Source organism: Gopherus flavomarginatus, chromosome 3 (assembly GCF_025201925.1).
Source record: "Gopherus flavomarginatus isolate rGopFla2 chromosome 3, rGopFla2.mat.asm, whole genome shotgun sequence".
NCBI lineage: Eukaryota > Metazoa > Chordata > Testudines > Testudinidae > Gopherus > Gopherus flavomarginatus.
In genome coordinates, this window is record NC_066619.1 from 2,212,482 (window position 1) to 2,235,840 (window position 23,359).

The window sequence follows — 23,359 nt, forward strand, 5'->3', positions numbered from 1 at the left end:
CGTATTGAAGCATGAGCTTTTATGGTGAATACCCACTTTGTCGGATGCATCCAACAAAGTGGGTATTCACCCACGAAAGCTCATGCTCCAATACGTCTGTTAGTCTACAAGGTGCCACAGGACTCTTTGCCGCTTTTACTGTGACTGGAGGTTCTTTGAGATGTGTGGCCCCTGTCTGTATTCCACATGTCGGTACGCACGTACATCATGCACTTGAGTCTGGGGATTTTAGCAAGCAGTGTCCGTCGGCCTGCACGTGCGCAGTAAATCTCCTTGTGCTCCTGAGTGAGGGTATAAGAAGCAGTGCGGGTCGACCCCCTCTCAGTTCCTCTTCTAAATGCGAATCTAATCAGATCCACAGCAGAGGGGATGGAGGGCAGGTAGCAGAATATAGACAGGGTCCACACATCTCAGAGAACCTCCAGTTACAGTAAGTAACCTCCACTACCTCTTTAAGTGCTGGCCCCTATGTGTATTCTACACGTGGGGATTGACAAACAGTTATCAGATCGGAGGTGGGGGTGAGGAAGCCAGCAACAAAGATGCATGCAGTACTGCAGATCCAAACATGCTTACGGAGCTCCAGGTGGCTGCTCTGCATATGTCCTGAATCAGGACCTCTTGCAGAGATGCTACTGTGGCAGCCTGCACTCTCATGGAGTGGGTCATTGTACTGCCAGGAGACAGAATCTAGTCTGTAGCTTTTAATAATGCAGCCAGAAACCCACTTAGAAATCCCATGCGAGGATACAGCCTGAACACAGGAGCTCTGTCGTCGTGACAGCATCTTGGAGACTTTCTGATGGGCTTGGTTCTCTGCAGGTAAAGGCCAATGCACAACTGATGTCGAGGGAGTGAAATCTTTTCTCTTCGGGAGAAGCATGGGGTTTCAGAAGAAGGACAAGGGGATACACTGGTTGAGGTGGAATTCAGAGATAATCTTGGGAAGAAATTGAGGGTGAAGGTGAAGGAATACTTTGTCCTCGTAAAATACTCTAAATGGGAGGGGGGAGATCACCATGAAGGCTCCCAGTTTGCTGACCTTCCTGGCTGAAGTGATGCCCACTAGAAATGCTCCCTTCATGGACAGGTGGGACACTGAATGTGACATTAAGGATTCAAACCGAGGTCTAGTGAGTTTTGACAACACAAGGTTCAGATCCCATAGTGGTGTGGGTTTAGTGACTGGCAGAAAGGCCTGGATTAGGCTTAGAAACTGAGGGCTCCACTTCTAAGCACATCGTGCTGCACGTTTGGTGAGGCCGATGTTCTGGGGGTTCTCCCTGGCCTGGATCCAAGAGGCGTTCATAGCCTTCTCCAGTAAGTGTTTTCTAAGGTGAAGGTCATGAACTTCACAGGAACAGCCAACAAATGCTGCACTTCGCTGAAACGTCATCCCCTGCCCAGACAGTAGAGGCAGCGTTGGTGTGTTGCTGAGGGAGAAGGATCTAGGGCAGGAGATGCAGTTTTTGAAGCTCAGGAGTCTGGCATAGTCCTTGATTGTGGGGAGGGAGCCCCCGGTTTGGGTAAACAATCTATACTAACTACACTAAAATTAACAAAGAATAACTAATTACAATCTTATTTACAGTTTTCTGAAAGGCTGAAGCAAGAGAGGCCATTGGACTCTTGACTCAGACCATGTGGCATTAGAAGGAACTGAGAGAGCATCAACCCACACTGCTGCTTATAGCCTCGCTCGGGAGCACAAGGAGATCTACTGTGCAGGTGCAGGCCAACGGACATCGCTCGTTACAATCTCTAGACTCAGGCACATGGTGCGCACTGGAGCCCAGGTGTGGAATACACACAGGCACCAACACTCAAAAAGAACTAACACAAGTCTAAAATTTTCCTAACTGCACCATTTACGGACTGTTTTATCCTAAATTACAAAACAGAAGAATGACGGGGAACGCAGGCGTGACTGGGTTGGCATGCTGCTAGAGGGGAATGCAGGGGTGACTAGAAGGGCTGGAGTGTTTACGTACAAACTCTGGAACACTGGGAATTCTACAACTATCCCTTGGCTCCCATCTACTGTGACTTATATGGAAGGGCTCTCTGGAGGCAGAATCAGGAAGGATAAAGCCAAATCTATTTGCCCAAAATAAATCAGACAAAAGAATGCACTGAAGGCAGAGAAACTAAAATTAACAGAGTCTTTTCCAAAAGTATTTTTGTTCTGTCTAGGATAAAATGCTATTAAAATGCAGAGCAGGAAGATGCATAACATCAGCAGAAGCATAATCCTGGAGACTGTCCGCTAACACAATCTGCTGCAAGAGGGGGAGAGTGTGACATTGACTTAGCAAAACTAAGGGAACTAAAAAATAAAAATAAAATGAAAACTCTTACCACCATAAAAGAGGACTTTGCGAATGCGAAATACAGATGAGGCTTGTGACAGAGGAGAGACAAAAGTGAACCACAGAAGCAAACATGATCCAATGAAACCAAAAACCCCTTGCCCCTCAGCGCTATCTCAATCATGGCCAGCTGCTCTCCCCTTCCAGAGACTGGCTACAGGTTTTGGTCACCTCTACCCGTTTTGATAAAGGGAAGGATTTCAGAAGTTACTGATGATGATAGGAAATAGCCCACAGCACAGAATATACCTGCAGCATGACAGTGATTTCCTTTTTCAAACAGAATTGTGCCTTGTACCTCTTATTTACAGTAACCTGTGTTCCAGCCCATTAGCTTATACCCTCTGCTTCTTCTGAAACATGTTAAGTAGGAAGAATGTAGGAGTTGGAGATCTTAGTGGATTTATGTGCTGTAGCCTACTGGACATGAAAGAGCTTAGCGGCAGGACTAATGGAAAGGTGTACGGATATTTTCTGTCAACTGCTGTGTTTCATCCTCAGCAAACCACAAGAACAGAGAAGTGTTCTACAACAACTGTCTCTTATTTCCCCTGCAGATATCACACTGTAGATGTTACAGCTGGAAACGAGCTCTTTGGGTCATCCAGTCCACCAGGAAGGCTCACATGGGATTTGCTTCTTTGCACCATGTTCTCCTGTGCTTTATCCAGTTCCATTTTTGACACAGTCTAATACATTTTATCATTTGTTTTTTTCTTGATATATAACCTACACTTTTAGTTAATTTCATTCCATTATCTCAAAAGACAAAAATCTTAGAGACCCTGAACCATATCCTTCTCTCTCTGATGTTTCCACTACTCAAATGCTTGTACATAGTTATTGAATCTCTTCCCCCTTAGCAGTAGTTTGACCACACTCAACATTTAATTCTTTCAAATCTGTCAGCCCCTTCATCCTCTGTTCTTATCCAAGTTCCCTCCAACTTACCAACATTTTTCTAGCACTGAGGTGGCCCAGAACTGAACAAGCACCATACCTCATGGCTGGCAGCTTCTCTATTACTGTCACATTCAATTGCCTTACTGGTAAAAAGCAGAGCTGCATTCCCCTTTGCTTGGAGTCTCAAGTCTCTGGATCATGAAGCTGCCCTCTATGTAACTGAGGAACCTCTAATGATCCATGTTTAGCTGTAATTGTTTGCCACAGCTCAGCTGTTAAGGAGGTTAATCGTGCAACCAGCCAACTCTCATCACTCAAAACTGCCACCTTGTATTACACCCACCGACATGTTTTTCTGTGTGAAACCAAATCATGTTATTTTTCAGTCAAGTCAGCATCTCCCGTAGTCTGTGAAACAGCCATGGAGAGAATGCTGCTAAAGAGCTCTGTCAGTGATACTTCTCCCAGGTCAGTAAAATAGGAAGTGCCTAGCTTGCTGTGGGTTTCCTGAAAAGACGGTTACTCACCTTTGTAACTGTTTTTCTTCGAGATGTGTTGCTCATATCCATTCCAATTAGGCGTGCACTGCGTGCACGCTTGTCAGAAGATTTTTACCCTAGCAACACTCAGTGGGTCGGCTGGGTCGCCTCCTAGAGTGGCGTTGCCATGGCGCCGGATATATACCCCTGCCAACCCAATGGCCCTTCAGTTCCTTCTTGCCGGCTACTCCGACAGAGGGGAAGGAGGGTGGGTTTGGAATGGATATGAGCAATACATCTCGAACAACAGTTACAAAGGTGAGTAACCGTCTTTTCTTCTTCTAGTGCTTGCTCATATCGATTCCAATTAGGTGACTCCCAAGCTTTACCTAGGCGGTGGGGTCGGAGTGAGATGTCGCAGAATGTAGAACTGCTGATCCAAATGCCGCGTCATCTCTGGACTGTTGAACCAATGCGTAACGTGACACAAAGGTGTGGACCAAGGACCACGTAGCTGCACGACATATTTCCTGGATGAGTACATGAGCCAGGAAAGCGGCAGATGAAGCCTGAGCCCTGATAGAATGGGCAGTAAGGTGGCTCATCAGAACATGAGCCAAGTCATAGCAGGTGCGGATGCATGATGTCACCCAAGATGAAATCCTCTGGGAGATGACAGGTAGGCCCTTCATCCGGTCTGCCACTGCAATGAAGAGTTGGGGTGTTTTACGAAAGGGCTTTGTTCGCTCGATATAAAATGTGTGTCATAAACAGATAGCTAAGGGTTAATGTCTCTTTCACCTGAAGCACCTGACCAGAGGACCAATCAGGAAACCGGATTTTTTCAACTTTGGGTGGAGGGAATTGTGTGTCTGAGTCTTTGTTTTCTGCCTGCCTGCTTTCTCTGAGCTTTGGAGAAGTAGTTTCTTTTTTCTAGTCTTCTGTTTCCAAGTGTAAGGACAAAGAGATCAGATAGTAAGTTATATGGTTTCTTTTCTTTGGTATTTGCATGAATATAAGTGCTGGAGTGCTTTGATTTGTATTCTTTTGGAATAAGGCTGTTTATTCAATATTCTTTTAAGCAATTGACCCTGTGTTGTATCATCTTAATACAGAGAGAACATTTGTACTTATTTTTCTTTCTTTTTATATAAAGCTTTCTTTTAAGACCTGTTGGAGTTTTTCTTTACTTCAGGGAAATTGAGTCTGTACTCACCAGGGAATTGGTGGGAGGAAGGAATCGGGGAGATCTGTGTGTTGGATTGCTAGCCTGATTTTTGCATTCCCTCTGGGGGAATAGGAAAGTACTTTTTGTTTCCAGGATTGGGAACAGAGAGGGAGATTCACTCTGTTTGGGTTCACAGAGCTTGTGTCTGTGTATCTCTCCAGGAGCACCTGGAGGGGGGAAGGGAAAAAGGATTATTTCCCTTTGTTGTGAGACTCAAGGGATTTGGGTCTTGGGGTCCCCAGGGAAGGTTTTTCAGGGGGACCAGAGTGCCCCAAAACACTCTAATTTTTTGGGTGGTGGCAGCAGGTACCAGGTCCAAGCTGGTAACTAAGCTTGGAGGTTTTCATGCTAACCCCCATATTTTGGACGCTAAGGTCCAAATCTGGGACTAAGGTTATTACATGAGTGGCAGCTGGTGGGAGATAGACAGAATCCAGAAGCCAGTAGAAATATTATATTTTTCTTTTCTCTGCTAAGGGCTTTTTAGCAGAGAGAAGCAGTTGGTTTTAAAAGGGAACCAGAGAGAATTTTTTTTCTGCTCTCTCTCGCAGTTGTGGCTTGCATGTTAAGGGTCTTTTGTCATGCAATAGCCCTCCCATTAGGAGGCAAGTACCAGCACTTATAGGCATGCAAATAAAGTGGTTTTTCTGGTTTCCCTTCATTGAACATTAGCTAGAGAGAGAAAAGGAAAATTAGCTAAAGGCACTGTTGCTAGGCAGACTTCAGGAGGCAACAGAGAACCTGCAGTTCAGAAGATAAACACCGGAGGGCACCCCAACACAAGAAAACAGGAACCATGACTTCTAAGGCAAAAATTGACGCCGAAGAACAAATCAAAGAAGCTGAACACAGGCGACAACTGGAAATAAAACAAAAAGAGATGGAGATGAAAGAAAGAGAAGAACAGATCAAAGAGGCAGCCTACCAAAGAGAACAGGCAGCCTACCAAAGAGAACAGGCAGCCAAAGAGGCAGCCAAGGAGGCAGCACACAAAAGAAAACTAGAAGAAGAAGAGGTGGCCTACTGAAGGAAACAAGCAGAAGAAGAGTTGGCCCACCGCCGAGAAATGGAAAAGCAACAAAAAGAAATGGAAGAGAAGGAAAAACAGAGGAAACATGAACTGGAGTTGGCAAAAGCTGGGCTGCATGTGCCAGCCAACCCTAACAACCCGGCGCCAAATATTGCTCCACAGCACAGGAAATTTCCCACCTACAAGGCAGGTGATGACACCGAGGCCTTCTTGGAAAATTTTGAAAGAGCCTGTCTTGGGTACAGCATTCCCGAAGACCAGTACATGGTAGAATTGAGGTCACAGCTCAGTGGACCTTTAGCAGAGGTGGCAGCTGAAATGCCTAAGCACCAAATGAATGACTATAAACTTTTTCTAACCAAGGCCAGATACAGGATGGGGATAACCCCAGATCATGCCCGTCGGCGCTTCAGAACCCAAAAGTGGAAACCAGAGGTGTCATTTCCCAAACACGCCTACTACATTGCAAAAAACTATGAGGCCTGGATAACAGGAAACAACATTCAAACCTTGGAAGAACTGAACCTCCTCATACAAATGGAGCAGTTCTTGGATGGTGTTCCTGAAGACATCACACGGTACATACAAGATGGAAATCCCAAAGATATCGCTGAGGCGGGGGAGATTGGAGCCAAATGGATGGAACTGGCAGAAAGCAAGAAAGCTACTGTCAAGGGGAACGATTACCCCAGGGGGCACACAGACCATAAACCCTACAACCGAGGACAGCCAAAGACCCCACATACCACCCAAGTAAAGCCACAGATACCCTACTGTGAACGCCCTACGGACGTCTAGGAAGTGCAGTTGTTGCTCCCAGCGTGATGCGTGTGGCTTCAGGAAGAAGACCGGAAGGAAGATATCCTGGTTGATATGAAAGGCCGATACCACTTTAGGGAGGAAGGCCGGATGTGGTCGCAACTGTACCTTGTCCTTATGAAACACTGTATACGGGGGGTCCACCGTGAGAGCCCGAAGCTCGGAAACTCGTCTTGCTGATGTAATGGCTACGAGGAAGGTGGTCTTCCAGGACAGGTACATCAGCGAGCAGGTTGCTAACAGCTCGAAGGAAGCAGTCGTAAGTTTGGCTAGAACTAGGTTGAGGTCCCAAGTTGGGGCGGGGCGGCGTACTTGTGGGTATAATCACTCCAAGCCCTTCAGGAACCTTGAAACCATGAGGTGAGAGAAGACCGAGCGGCCGCTCTCCCCTGGGTGGAAGGTAGAGATGGCCGCCAAGTGCACCTTCAGTGAAGATACCGCTAGGCCATGCTGTTTGAGAGACCAGAGGTAGTCCAAGATGGTAGGGACTGGAACCTCGGTGGGAATAACATAACGTTGGTCGCACCAGCAGGAGAAGCGCTTCCACTTGGCCAGATATGTTAACCTAGTGGAAGGTTTCCTACCACCCAGGAGCACTTGTTGGACTGAGGCAGAGCAACGTAACTCAGACTGGCTTAACCACACAATAACCATGCTGTGAGGTGAAGAGACTGCAGGTCTGGGTGGTGAAGTCTGCCGTGGTCCTGAGTTATCAGTTCCGGGCAAAGAGATAGAGGGATTGGGTTGGCTATCGAGAGGTCGAGCAACATGGTGTACCAGTGTTGCCTGGGCCATGCTGGAGCGAACATGATGAGGTGGGCTCTGTCTCTGCAGAGCTTAAGCAGGACCCTGTGAACCAGCGGGAACGGTGGGAAGGCGTAAAGCAGATGACTCGTCCACGGTATCAGAAATGCGTCTGAGATCGAGCCCTGGGAGAGACCTTGGAAGGAGCAGAACGTCTGGCATTTCCTGTTCTTGCGAGAGGCGAAGAGGCCTATGCAGGGAAAGCCCCATTTCCGGAAAACAGAATGGATAACTTCCGGACAAAATCGACCACTCGTGAGACAGGAAGGATCTGCTGAGTTGATCCGCCAGAGTGTTCCGAACCCCTGGGAGAAAAGATGCTACCAGGTCTATCGAGTGGGCTATGCAGAAATCCCAGAGCTGAATAGCTTCCTGGCAAAGGGGGGAGGAGCGTGCTCCTCCCTGCTTGTTTATGTAAAACATGGCCGTTGTGTTGTCTGTGAACACAGACACAACAGCCTTGTAACTCCCCTTGAAACGCCTGGCATGCAAGGCGGACTGCTCTCAGCAGGAGATGGTAAGGATCATGTCTATATTGTCTCTGCCGGGCGGTATACCGAGGAGAGCCAGGTTTGAAAGGGACGGAGACGTAGTCTGGAGTGTTTGGTCATGAACTTGCAGGCAGCCATGTGACCCAGGAGGCTGAGACAAGTGCGAGTCGAAGTTGTCGGGAAGATTTGTAGGCCTTGTATAATTGATGCCATTGCCTGAAATCGAGGCTGTAGTAAGCAGACCCTGGCGAGATTGGAGTCCAGAATGGCCCCAATGAATTCTATTCTTTGTGTGGGAACCAGAGTAGATTTCTCTATGTTGATCATCAGGTCTAGTAGCTCGAATGGGTCCTTGACGATGCCCACATGATGGGCGACTTGGGTCTCGGAGGCTCCTCGAATGAGCCAATCGTCGAGATACAGGAAGACGTGTATCCAACGATGACGGAGGGAGGCGGCGACTACAGCCATGCATTTTGTGAATACCCATGGGACTGGAGAGAGGCCAAATGGAAGGACCGTAAATTGGAAATGTTGACGGTTGACCACAAACCGGAGGTACCATCTGTGAGGAGAGTAAATGGCAATGTGAAAATACGCGTCCTTCATATCGAGGGCGGCATACCAGTCTCCGGGATCCAAGGATGGGATGATGGTCTCCCACGGATACCATGCAGAACTTCAACTTTATCAAGAACTTGTTGAGTCCTTGCAGGTCTAGGATAAGTCTGAGACCTCCCTTTGCCTGGGGGATTAGGAAATAGCGGGAATAGAACCCCTTGCCCCTCGAGTCCTTCGGTACCTCCTCTATAGCTCCCATGGCAAGGAGTGTCCGTACCTCTTGCAAGAGGAATTGCTCGTGAGAGGGGTCCCTGAAGAGGGACGAGGAGGGGGGGTGGGAGGGAAGGGGCGAAATAAACTGGAGATGGTATCCGAATTCTACAGTGCATAGGACCCAACGATTTGAAGTTAGTTGAGTCCACGCAGGGAGGAAAAAGGGAGAGATGGTTATAAAAAGGAGGGAAAGGATCCTGGGAAACTGGTACGCCGTCCTCGGGCATACCTTCAAAAGTTTGGTTTGGGTCCCGCGGGTGGTTTGGAGGGACCCTGATTCTTACCCCCTTGGGGTCCCATCTGCCGTCGGCGATTGCCTCGGGCTCGCCTTCTGCCAAAGTCCTGTCATGGCCTAGGCGGGGGGTAAGGGCGGTGAGGCTGGGGATGGAAGGATCTGCGCTGAGTCACCGGTGTGTGCAAACCGAGTGAGCACATGATCACCCTGTTGTCCTTCAGGTTTTGCAGCATAGGGTTAGTCTTTTCAGAAAATAGGCCTTGGCCATCGAAGGGCACGTCCTGTATGGCGTGTTGCAGTTCAGGTGGAAGGCCTGACACCTGAAGCCATGATATTCGCCTCATGGCAATTCCTGAAGCCAGAGTTCTGGCTGCAGCGTCTGCTGCGTCCAGCGAGGCCTGGAGAGAAGTTCTCACCACCTTTTTCCCTTCCTCCAAAAGGGCAGCAAACTCCTGACAGGAGTCTTGGAGAACTAACTCTGTGAATTTTCCAGCCGCTGCCCAGGTGTTATAGTTGTGCCGGCTAAGGAGGGCTTGCTGGTTTGCCACCCTGAGTTGGAGGGCCCCAGCAGAGTATACCTTGTGGCCCAATAAGTCCATGCGCCTAGCCTCCTTTGATTTTGGTGCCAGAGCTTGCTGGCCATGGAGCACCCTTTTGTTGACTGATTGCACGACAAGGGAGCAGGGAGGAGGGTGCACGTGCAGGTACTCATACCCCTTAGAGGGTACCATGTACTTCCGCTCAACTCCGTTGGCTGTGGACGGAATAGAGGCTGGAGACTGCCAGATGGTATTGGCATTTGCCTGGATCGTGCGAATGAATGGCAAGGCCACTCTTGTGGGGGTGTCAGCTGACAAAATATCCACAGGGTCCTCTATCTCCAGGACCTCCTCCACCTGAAGATTCATATTCAGGGCTACGAATCTCAGGGAGGTCCTGATGTGCCCTCAGGTCAATTGGAGGAGGGCCCAAGGAGGATGTCCTCGCCACCGCTTCATCTGGAGAGAAGGAAGAGGAAAGGCCAGCGACAAGAGGGTCCTGCATGGGCTCCTGTTCTTGGGCAACGTCAGGCTCAAGTGGAACCTGAGGGTCTGTTGAGTGCATGGGAGCTTCCTCCGTACCCACAGGAGGCGGGCGGCTGACAGTCACCTCCAGCACCCGGTGTTCCGATGATACGGAGCATGATGGCACTGGAGGCACACCTTGGGCTTGGTGATACGCCCAAGGTGTCCAGAATGACCACTGATGAGGTCCTTGTTCTTGGGCCTGGTCTCCTGGAAGACTCAGCTGGGCACATCTGAGTCACGGTCCTGTGCATAGGAAGCACTGTCCGCGTGAGATGACACAGATGTGTCTCGAGACGGCCATGGAGGAGCTGAAAAGCCCTGGGAAGGGTCTCCATCTCTAGACGATCTCTGCGCAGTACCGGGGAGCGGTACCAGGCGCCATAGCGGTACCGGGAACGAGACCGGGACCTGTGACCAGAGCGGTGCTGGGAGGTCGACCAGGATCTCGAAGCTCGACGTCTAGAGCGGCTGCGAGAGGCATGGTGCCGGGAGCTAGATTGGTGCCGAGAGTACCGGCCCGGCGAAAGGGACACTGAACGGTGCCGCGAGTGCAACTGGTATCGAGATGGAGCGGTGCTGGGACTGTGAGTGGCGTCGGGACCGGGATCAGCGACGGGACCAAGAGCACCGGTGGGACTGCGATCGTGATCGGTGCCGACAGAGGATGGTCTCAGCAGGGCAAGCTTACTGATCGATTGTATAACCTGCACCAGCGGTGCTGGAGGTTGAGGGGGCGCAGACTCTGTCAGCGCGATCAGCTCCCTCGCCGTGGAAAAGGTCTCTGGTGTGGAGGGAATAGTGAGCTCAACCACAGCGTGCGCCGGGGAGCTTTCAGGCACCGGACTCGACAGCCCTTGCGGGACCGGAATCGATGGTGCCGAAGCTGGCGGTGCTGCGGCAGGTGTCGGTGCCGGGTGGTCCGACTTAGGCGGGTGCTCCGACTGTGGTGCAGGTGGCACGGAAGCAGCAAGAGTCTTATGTTTCTTAACCCACGGGGAGAGGGAACAGTGCCGAGCAGACATCTGTGCCAGCGATGGTCGGTGCTGAGGGGCCTTAGCGGTACCGGCTTGATCCGGTGCCAAAGAGACACTTCTGCCTGATGCGGACTGTCCGGCGCTCGGTGCTGAGGGCGGAGGAGTAAGAGCTGCCTCTATCAGGAGCTGTTTCAGATGAAAGTCCCGCTCCTTCTTCATCCTGGGCTTGAAGGCCTTACAGATCCGGCACTTATCCGAGAGATGGGATTCCCTGAGGCACTTAAGACAGGAGTTGTGGGGATCTCCCATTGGCATCGGCTTGTAGCAGGCCGAGCACAGTTTGAAGCCCTGTGAACCGGGCATGGGCCCCGGTACTGCGTGCGGGAAAGGGGTTAATCTCCGAACTCCTCTTAACTATAAACACTAACTATATTATAGAACGAGTAAAACTAACTACAACTATAGTAATTATAACTATATACACAAAGATTAGTAAGAGAACTATGAGTAGCTAGGGAGGTGGAGATCAGCTAAGCCGTGCTCCACTGTTCCAACGGCCGACAGGGCGGTAAGAAGGAACTGAAGGGCCGTTGGGTCGGCAGCGGTATATATCCGGCACCATGGTGGCGCCACTCTAGGGGGTGACCCAGCCAACCCACCGAGTGTTGCAAGAGTAAAAATCTTCTGATGAAAGTGCACATGGCGCACGCACACCTAATTGGAATCAAGATGAGCAAGCACTCGAAGAATAATTCTGGATTCCCTTATGTCAGTATGACATACACACTATGCTACCATTTACTTGCACACCATGTGTTTCTGGAAGGCTGTACAGACACACCTAGAAGAGAAAACTTCCTGAGAAGATTGTGCTGAGAGCTAGCATCTTTCCAAAATCCAGAGCACTTACACTACCAGCAAATTTACTTCCTGACTGACCATCATTTCACCCTTGAGTTGGCTGTCCACATGAACTATTGTTTCTCAACAACGCTCTGGACAATGAGAGACACCAGTCATTTCACCTTTGTCAGGTTAGCGTTTTTGTTCATTTGTGCTGTTTTGAGGGCATACTGAGTTCATAGTGTCTCTCTACAAATGAAAGAGCTCATGTCCCCTACCTAAAGGTCCACTAGTCGCCATGACTGACAAGTCTTATGGGCTTGAAATCCCAAGGACTATACTCAACCTGGTATTTCCTAGATCTTAAGTCACTAGAAACAGGTATGTGCTCTTCCGAATAATTCAGATTGTATGGTGGAAAGCAGAAGAAAAAAATGCTAATGGCATTTAAATAAGCCTGGGATTTCTAAAGCTATGCATCTACTATAGGCATTCTATTTCCTCCTACCAAAAGATCCTGTTCACTAACAGTGTAAAGACCTTCTGGATACATTCCTTTTACACTTGATATTTACCATTCTCATTTTCCCCATACTCTGTTCTGTGTGCACAAGATTTTCTGTTTTCATTTCAAAGTGAATTCACTCTTTACTGATCCTGAGTAGGTTCCCTCCTCTAGACAACGAGTGAAGATCGTAAGAAAAGGATAATTCTCACCCCACATCCATGTCCACATTACATTAAGTTATAATGTGTCACAGTTCTTTGTAAATCTCTCCATAGATCTACCTTCGTGTGCCTCATAGCACCCCTCAGCAGTGTACACGTGAATTTTATTGCAGCCTAGGGTGTGGAAGGAAGGTCACAGATTCAGCTCCTCAGACTCAACAGTAAAGCCACCTGCTGACGGTATTACTTACCTGGATTTTACTGGACCCATCATTTCAGCTCACAGCAGGCACTGTCTGGTGAGTGAGATTTCTGGCCTCATTCTCAGACACGGGGCTCTGATGCCCATCCTGTGTTCACATTAGTTTTTAATTTGCTATTTTAGAATCCCCATTACTCAGGCATCTAGGCACTGCAGCTTCTTAAAATCAACCTAATTAATGCATTCTATTTTAATTATTTCCCCTTAAACTTGCCTACCTCCTTACACTTCAAGGGCTTAACTGCAGCAACCTTTCACCAGAGCATCTCTCACACTTCTTTGTGTCCTACAACATATTTCTATGCTTTACCCTATGAGTCAAGGAACGATGCTCTAGTAGCCCAGGATTTGGAAGACCTGCTCTGCCATGGGCTGCATGTGATACCTTGGACAAGCCACTTTATGTCCCTGTGCCTCAGTTCTCCATCCATAAAGAAGAGATAAAAAGAACGTCCCTGTTTCACAGGGACGTGATGAGGATAACTATGTCAAAGGCTGTACAGCACTTCGATTCTACCGTAATGGGGGCCACATAACGTACCCATGATAGACAGATATTCAGGCCAAACCCTGGCTCTGGTTCACTGACAAAGGAAAATGAAAGCCACAGGTGAGACTCCAAGAAAGAATGCTCTGCTGTTGCTTTGAGAAAGCTTCATCGTAGGAAGCAGCAGCAGGAACATCCCTTGATTATCAAGATGGTAGGTGGGACAGAGACAGTTCCAAGTAGTCACGTCCCAAACTATTTCTCCACTGAAACCATCACTTGGCATTACAGCTGGCAGCAAAGGTAAAGCCAGTGCTGAGCAAAGGGGATCCAGGGTCATCATGGCACCCTGTATCACTTAGGACACAGGAGGCAGCAGCACTGGGCAGGAGCTGGAGCTTCCAGGTGATCTTAGAAAGCAGCAGAAAGTAAAGTTCTTCCTCAGTGGATCTCATCTATTTTAGTTGCTTCATGGGTCCTGACTGGGGGATTCCACCTAGAATTATTTGGCATGTAAGACATCGCTACCAACCAACATTTTAAGATAGCTGGCAAAACAAAGTCTCTTGAACAGCTGTCTCCAGCTCCCACAGCATCAGTTAATTTGTTGAACCCTTGTGGCAGATCAGGTTCAGATAGCGTAAGAGTTTAATATGCTAAAGCTCTGTAGACTGTATCAAGGATGCTTTTGGTAGGGGAGGAAAATCTCTATCTACTCACAACTATAAACACTATTGAAGGGCAGGAACTTACCACTTGGTGAGTTGAGTAAGCTCATTTTATCCAGAACTTAGGAACAGACACACAAGGAAAAACAACATGACAACAGTTAGGAGCATGGAAGGAGACACACAAATCTGTCTTCCATAGAATACATAGATGGGCTCTATCTCAGTGAATGTGCACTGCCCTGGGACAGACTGATTACATCAAGAGGACTGAATGAGGATAACAGCAGATACTGACAATGCTCGGGAGTTCAAAACCCAGTGACTGAGACTGATAAAATCTGCTCTTCACTCTTCACACAAGTTCATTTTTAATTTAAATTTGCATTTTTCATTGAAAGCTATGAGCTAATTTGAACATTTGAGTTTAAAATAAAGGCCACAAGAACTATAATAACTGAATTTAGTTTAAAGCCAGTTTCGATTACAATTGTTGTAGGCTTGTAGAAGGCAAATTAAAGAGCATTCGGAGTAACACTTACTTAGAAAACTAGAATCTCCACAAGGCAGGATCTTTCAAAGCCACACTCAGAAGAGAGCTAATGCATGTTACAAGTTTTCAGGCCTACTGCACCATATGCATGGACAAGGTACAATTATATAGAACTACCCTTTGTTGTTCGTCAGCCTTCCTTTAGCGCCTCACTATAAAATCCTTCTCAGCCTACTAACTTCTCCTGTACCAACCACAGGCCATGCTGAAAACCACCCTATACAAGGGGTGCTCTGCATGTGTGTACCCCTTACAGTTATTTTTTCTGCATCAGTGTGCTAGGCGGTGTACAAGACACTTCTGCAAACCAGTTCTCACCCAGAGAAACTTACAACTGAGAAGATACTGAGACAGGTTCCAGGATGCGTTGTAATAACTGGACCAGCAAATTTACTCTAATCATCAAATCATCAAAAGTATATGACAGTTTATAATATGTCACAATAACCTGTAATAGCAAATACTGACGGAAAACGGTACGGGGAGGGAGACAAAATGAAGTCTAAACAACCGGGACTAGCGATATGGTTCAATGAGTACGTTAAAATCATGCTTCATGAAAACAGAAGATGTGGAACCGGAAATCAACAAACCAAAACTGGTATGTCAGCTACAAGGTCTAATTCGTGAACAAAATGATGAGGGGATGGGCCATTTCACACACCATTTCCTTTGTGGGTCTTTAAAGAAAGAGACTTGGGGGTGAGGCAGAGGAAGAACAGACAGAGGCTACAGGTGCAAGCTTCATTATCATGGCTGCCACTCCCACTGCTTCCTACGACCCCAGGCCTTTATCACCCTCATCCTAACTTGACCCAAGCTAATGACAGAGGGACCCAGACAACATCACCACCCCTACCAGCACCAGCAGAATCCCAACCACCACCAGTAGGAAACAGGATTGAACTTTAACAGCAGCAGCTCCAGCCCTTCTTAACTAACTTCTCTTTTCCCCAAAGAGAGAGTTATCACCATCTTTGATATCATCTAAAGAGAGAGTGTCACGCACGGGTTTTTTCCTTCTACAACTCCCCCAGCTAAAGGGGAAGGGAGCAAGGGATGCTGTGAAAATGCAAGCCTTACTCCATACTATACTTTTTAAGAGCAGGTTAGACAAACACCTGTCAGGAATGGGCTAGATAATACTTAGTCCTGCCACAAGTGCAGGGGACTGGACTAGAGACCTCACGAGGTCCCTTCCAGTTCTATGATTCTACACATTTCAAATGATTTAACTGTTTTTCCTTCTTTTCTTTATCTTTAATAAAAAGCTAAGAGGATGTTTAATGGTGCGTCTGCCACGGCACTCAGCAGGCTGAGGTCTCTGTATGCCAAGCCCCAGACCTTGCTTAACACTGTTTAATGTGGGACAGTGACTGGGTTATGTTAACACTTTCGGTCCTTTCTTCCATCTAAGTTAAAACAACAGATGCACTCGCAAAACCCAGAGGGCGTGCGAGCCTAGGCTGTTTAATAATAATATTATTTCATCTTCTTCTCTTCCAATGTATTATTGTGGTTGAGGAGGCATTACTGCGTTCATGTTGTGGGCCTTGCAGAAGAAGTGGGCCTGTAGGTAGGATATGTACCAGAAGTGACTGGGAGGGCATTCCACCTGCGAGACAGCATGAAGATGCATCAAGAGGGAGTGGGCAACTGGCAGAGTGAAAGGACTGAAGAGGGACAAAAGTATTTAGAGAAAAACCAGGAGGCAAAGTTATGCATGGCACTCACAATCCAATGGAGAGATTCAGTCAGATCAACAGGCAGAATAATTTAATAATAAATACAATTTTTAGCAGCTTCACTTTGGATGTCCTGAAGAGGAATGATTATGGGAGGGCAGAGAGGAGGGGAAGGTTCCAGCAGTCGAAGTGGGAGGTGACTAGTGCGGGGAGAGGGGAGAAATGTAAGCCATCAGGATGGAATGGAAGGACCAGAATTTCAAAATCTTGTGGAGAAAAAAGTGGTAGGAGTTGTTGGGAACCTGGCTCTGACCTTAGCATCTCTGAGAGCTTCCAATCTACGATGATCAGTGACTTAGGTGAGAAATATAGACCAGAGACATGTTACAGACATATCAGATATGCATTTGATTTACAAATTAAAACATTTTAAATTTTATCATGAATAGCTAAACGTCAGCTGTCTCTCTCTGCTCCCGAACCCAGTCATTATTAATCAGCTGATTTCTCCACCCATTTTAAGGCCAGGAGGGACTACTGTGACCATCAAGTCTGACTTTCTGCATCATCTCACCCAGCAGTCTTTGCATCCAGCCCATAATTTACGGTTCAGCTAGAGCACTTCTTCTATAGGCATCGAAGCAATGGTGAGTCTTGAGGAGGGATTTGATGGGGAAGAGAATAGTCGTCATACAGATCAGTTCTGGGAAGATCATGCAGGAGGCGACGTAGGAGGTGTTGGTACAACAAATACAGCATACATGGATTATCAGATGCAGATGGCATAGACACGTTCTGTTTTATAACAGTAGCCCCTGATTAAAGACACTAAAGACCTGGCCCTGTAAGATGCTGAGCAAACTTAACTCCCAACACAGGCGCATAAGGCAATGGAAGTTGAACGCACTCTGTATCTGGCAAGATGGGGCTCAAAGATTACAGAAGGTAAATTCAGACTCTGTTAACACTAAGAATAAAAGGAGTGCTGGAAGTAACAGGACTCTGCTCTGGGAATAACCTGGCCTCTGTGTGCATAACACCATTTCTGGAGATGCTAAAACTCCTAAGGATGAGTCTGCCTTGACTATTTGAAGATGGAGACCAGATTCCTAGGAGCCCACCAAAAGCCTCTTAGATGTTTCTGACACTGAGCTGCCATCACAGTGAGAGGTTTGAAAAGGACAACCTGCCTGCCGCATTTGCATCACTTAACTCACAGGGGAAAGAGACTTGTGCTGGAGTTCTCGGGGACAGAAGGGCAGAACCTTCCTATTCCTGTATGTCCCAAGGATTCATACCAAGAGTAGATTTCACCACCGGCCTGCTGGAGTCAAGGTGGACCACAGCATGCTGGGATCAGCACACACTACAAGCTATGGCTCCATCATATTCCAGGTAAGGATGGCGGAAGTTGGTTCAATTTTATATACAAGGTGTAGCCCTTCTCAGGCTCCTGGGTGAAGTCTGGGAATCTTGGACTGTGAGTTACCACAGAGGAGGTAGTGTTCACTGAGAGAATGCAGCATAAGCAGGGATTTCCCGGATGTGGGAAACCTCTCAAGAACTTCTGCTGCTTATTGCAGAACCTGGCCCTATACTAGGACACCACCACAATGCAGGTTTCATTTCTGTAGCTTCCACTGCAAATATTTCAAGTTCCACTCCAAGCAACTCTGTTCAGCAAGTTGTCAAGTGAGCAGCCAAAAGCAGAGAAAATAGGACAATCCTGCAACAGAGCCTACAACTTGCATAGGAAAGCTAACTGTCGGTTTCTATTTATTTTTTTGATTGCAGTTTGGAGGTTTTGATGACTAAAGCTTCCTAGGGATTAAAATGCTGTGTGGTCAAGTTTTCCACTTTCTACTGGCATGTAAACAGCATTTCTGATGTGCCCTGGAAAACTACTTGAGACAGTTACACAAAACAATCACCATGTCAGACTTTTCCTTAAGTACTATTCACATGGTATCGACTCGGAACAAAAAGTTAGCAATCATAGGGCAAGAGCTTACAGCTTACGCTCCCCTACCTTCCATGGCATATTTCATATCCTGGGCAAAAAGGTTCCACATGACTTCAGCACTGACCTTCCCAACAGTCAGCTCCTGAGGAAACCTGAATGGGGGAAAACCAGAGATAAGGCTTTAATAGCTTAAGAATAAGGGGCATTTTCATTCAGCTCTGAGCTAAACTACCTACTGAAAGGTTCAACACAACAGAAATTTCCTTCATCCTGCGAAGATAAAAGGCAGATATCTGGAAAGTACCAACTGAACTTTATGCTATAGATAAAACAGATTGAAAATACCCCTGCTACTGTAACTATGTTTTTAAATCTAAAAGACTAGCTATTGCACGGCTGTTCTCTAAAAGTAGCTACATACTGTAATTCTGTAGTATTACATCAAAATGTTTGTCCCTCATATCTTTTTTCTTTTCCCCTTACAAAACTAGGTTCCTTTTCACTGTTGGGATTAGTGTGTATCAGATGTGCCTGCAATGTTAAGATCTAAAATCCCTAATGCGTAATCTGCCCTTTGTCTGCAGGATACATGGTGGGCTGCTCGAGACATAAGAATGAAGAGCATCTGACATCTTACTGCCCAAGGAGTAGAAGTTGCTCCTTTTGCCATTAACAAAGCCATCCCCACCCACTGAACTCTCTCAGCTCAGCACAGAACATGGACACACCTAAATTACAGCACAAAGTGTGCGTGTTAAAAAAGTGCATCCCAGAAAACTGTACAAGAAAAAACAACTCTCACCCCATTTTCAGATGTCTCACTGAGTTCAGGATTGTAATAACCAAGGTGAATGGGTTCGAACTCCATCAAAACTGAAACTTTTGAAACTCCTCCATCCCAATCAAAAAGAATTATTTATATAGACAGACAAATAAGACAGAAAGACAGACAGACAAGATAAGTATTTGCTATAAATACACAAATCACAGAAAAGATAGAAGACACTTTCACAAATAAAGCAGAACAGACAAAGAGTCTACTTCTAGCCTTAGCCATAAAGAACATAGAGGATTCTTACTGGTTCAGGACAGGGGTATACGAATTTTTATCCTCTTCTATAATGGAAACTATCAGAGTGATGAGTTTAGGCCAGAAATCCAAGTTCCTGATGCTGGGGCCTTGATCCTCAGGAGGAAGGTCCTGATTTTTGTTCTGGAAAGGAAGCCGTGAGATACTAAATACTGAGTTTAAACAACTATGACTTCTTATCAGGCCTGCGGGTTTCCTGGGAACTGCACATGCTGTATCCTCTGCCACGTTCTTCTGAAGGTTCCATAATTATGGCTCTGTCTTGGCAAGCGACCTGCTCTAACACCAAATATCACTATGCTGCTAAAAGGGAAGCCTGGCACGACTCTGGGATTCAAATGGCCACTTCTTTATTCTTCACTGCACTGGGACCAGGGACAGGTTTATGGATCTCTCAGGATGTGCTTCCTTGCACAAACTAGTTCTAACCACGTCTGATTGGATCACTGATCTTTACTAATCTAGCCACAATGACAAGCAATGCATCACTTCATGCCATCTGCATATCACCACACTCTGACATTATGGCAAATGGAACAATTTTGATCAATGTAGGTATAGCGCAGAGTTGTCCAACCACCATACGATCCGCAAGGGGTAAACTAGATTCAGTAAAACAAGGTAGAACTCTGTGCCTGGAGAGTCATGTAATTTAAACCCTGTTTCTTCTGTTAGCTTACTACTCGCTCTAATTAGCTGTTGCTGAATAAATAGGATATCAAATCTGCTCTTCCAGTAGTCTGCTCTAATCATGGAATAAAACATCTGTGGCTTTTGAAAATGATCTCTAAAGAATTAGTGACAGTAAAACAATTATCCTCTTTCATTCACCACAATCAATGCTCATCAATTGGCTACAGCTGATGTGCATTCAGAAGTTCACAGGCCACAAAATGTAGTCTATGCTGGTTTATCTTCAGATATTGTTTACTACATTATCTCAAGCCACTCAGCCTTGATCTTTGCACATCTATCCCATTACTCACGGGATCTGTCTGGTACTCGCGACTATACAGTTCATGGCAATTGTTGAAGATGTATTCATAGGTTGAGTTGAGACAGGCCTTCACACAGTCCTTCACTACTTGGCTGGCTCGAGGTGGGCTCTGTAGTTCTTGAACCTGGCAGGAAGCAGGAATAAAAGTTAAAGAGATACTGCTCATGCTTCATAAGAGGAAGAGGGCATTAACCCAGGACTTGACAGAGACTTGTTCAGTTCCCTGTGCTGCCCCAGGGACCTATGAACCTGAACAAGTCACATAGTGTCTCCAAGCCTCAGTTCCTCAACTGCAACACAGGGGTGCTGTGAGCATAAACAACATTCAAGATTGTGAGGCACTCAGACATTACGGTCACAGGAGCCCGATAACGAGCTGAAGTAGACAGCTGCATCTAGTAACATTGCTTAGAAGTGCAAGACACACAGTACTGCTAAGTGAGGTTCAAGGGACATCTTCATGAAATCAGGACACAAACATCAAAGTCTCTCCCACTGCAAGATGGTCCAGAGAAAGATTCCATCAGAGCTCACGGCATTTGATCAGCCAAGAGTTCCTAGAACATCTCATGTTATTTTTTAAAATCCACAATGGTGCTTTTTAATTCAGGAATTTACTTGACCTCTTTGCTAACAACTTTAAAACGTGGATTAGAGCCATTAATAATAGTGTGCAGATGTGTACAGCTTTTTCCCTCTTGCAGCCCTCATTCTTTTCCTTTATAGTTATTATTCTACCTCATACTCACACTGGGGGCAGGGATAGCTCAGTGGTTTGAGCATTGGCCTACTAAACCCAGGGTTGTGAGTTCAGTCCTTGAGAGGGGCCACTTGGGGATTTAGTTGGGGTTTGATCCTGCTTTGAGCAGGGGGTTAGACTAGATGACCTCCTGAGGTCCCTTCCAACCCTAATAATTTATGATTCTAATGCACATCTATTCTAAAAGGCTTTGCATGCATCAGATCTGGGATAAGACGATATCCTGGAACAAATTTGGTTTTACATTTGTTCCAGTCTTTTTTTTTTTTTTTTTTTTAATAATTTCTAACCATTCTAAGTAGAAAGCAGAGTTTGGGAACAACTTTAACATTTTACATAAACATTGTATGGATTATGGGGACTTTCAAAATGCAGCACACACTAGAAGAACACATTTAGTTAGTTTATCTGGTGCTTTTTCATAACAGATAAAAACCATTCCTTGCCTGAAGAACTTACAGTCAGACTCGATAAAGGACATTTTGAAATACCATGAGTGAAAACTCATTTTGTTAAAAAAACAAGGTAAAGATAGCTAAGTGACAGTGTTCTCATCCATCACATCGTCTACAGAAACCAAGCATTTAAAAACAAGGCAATGAATAATTAAAGATATCAGATCTCACACTGGCCTCATAAAAAACAAATATAAGCACAAAAAGGGCATATTTCATTATTGCACAACAACCTTAACTATGAGCCATGGCTCTTTATTAATCAATTAATTATTTGGGTTATCTTAATTTCAGTATGCATTTCCTTTTGAGAGAGACAGTTAAATGAAAAATATTATTGCTTAATATATTTATCAGACTATAGAAGTTTTTGTACAGACTTAATTGTTGTTGATTGATAAGGCTGGAAATATAGTTTTACAGGAGAAGTTTATAACAGTCAATAAATGGTAAAATTACATATCCTATCTGGGTACAGACAAATTGTTTCTTCGTCAGAAGGATGTTGTGATTACTGATGAGGAATAGTATTTGTTTTGCATCAGAGTTAAGAGTATTAAGTTGTGACACACTGATAAGAATGTTTATGTTTATTATGTGGGCAGCACAAGATTGCTGTTATCTGTGACTAGTCAATTCCATGCTGAAAAGTGTTTGGCTTTTGAGAATGATGGGTTAGTTCTTCGTTGCCGTAAGCAGGCTTTTCTCTGCAGAGAATAAGACAATGACACTCACACACTGGAATATTATCACTGTGATGGATCCTTACCTTCATTCTGAAAAACGTGATGCTGGTGAGCAAGTCCACGGTGGATTTCAAGTCCTGTAACCGCTCAGGGCTGCTGGCTGGGAAATTGTTCTGTTGGCATAAAAGTGAAACCACGCCTGAAAGAGCAATCAGACTTCCACACAAACTCACCAGCCCATTCAAAATAAACATGTTAAAAACCCTTGGAAATGTATACAGCTCAGGAGCTTCTAGCACTCAAAACGATGCTCAGAAAATAAAAGTCTTCACATTGAACAAGGTAAGACCTTTTCACTACAAGAGTTCATCTGTTTAATTAAAAAGTTCTTCATGTGAATTTAGTGTTCATGAACAGTGGCAGTCTGATAGTCATAAGTATGGCCACACTGAGTCAGACCAATGGTCCATCCAGGTCAGTATACTGACTTCTGACAGTGGCTGGTGCCAGATGCTTCACAGGGAATGAACAGAAAAGGGCAGTTATCGAGTGATCCATCTCCTGTCATCCAGCCACAGCTTCTGGAAGTTAGACATTTAGGGATGCCCAAAGAACAGGGTTGTGTTCCTGACCATCTTGGCTAATAGCCATTGTTGGACCTATCTTCCATGAAATCATCTAATTATTTTTTGGACTCAGTTATAGTTTTGGCCTTCACAACATCCCCTGGCAACAAGTTCCATAGGTTGACTGCATTGCGTGAAGTACTTTCTTATGCTTGCTTTCAGCCTGCTGCATCCCAGTTTCAGTGGATGACCACTGGTTTTGTGCTACGTGAAGGGGTGATTACTTTTCTAAGATGAACAGTTCCAGTCTTGAGTCTTTCCTCATATGGAAACTGTTCCATAACCTTCATTATTTTTGTTGCCCTTCTCTGTACTTTTTCCAACTCTAATATATCTTTTTTGAGATAGGGTAACCAGAACTGCATGTTGCATTCCAGGTGTA

The 23,359-nt window shown here is 46.0% G+C and overlaps 1 protein-coding gene across 4 annotated transcripts in view; it reads right to left on the reverse strand.

Annotated features, from left to right (window-relative positions):
• UNC13B (unc-13 homolog B) overlaps positions 1 to 23,359 on the reverse strand; it is a 336,698-nt gene that overhangs the window by 71,577 nt on the left and 241,762 nt on the right. For all 4 annotated transcript variants that reach the window (XM_050943528.1, XM_050943527.1, XM_050943525.1 and 1 more), the window contains 4 exons: positions 22,435 to 22,524; positions 20,440 to 20,574; positions 19,443 to 19,576; positions 18,430 to 18,515 (listed from right to left, as the gene is read on the reverse strand). In XM_050943528.1, the coding sequence (XP_050799485.1) occupies positions 18,430 to 18,515; positions 19,443 to 19,576; positions 20,440 to 20,574; positions 22,435 to 22,524 (445 nt within the window). The remainder of the gene's footprint in view (positions 1 to 18,429; positions 18,516 to 19,442; positions 19,577 to 20,439; positions 20,575 to 22,434; positions 22,525 to 23,359) is intronic.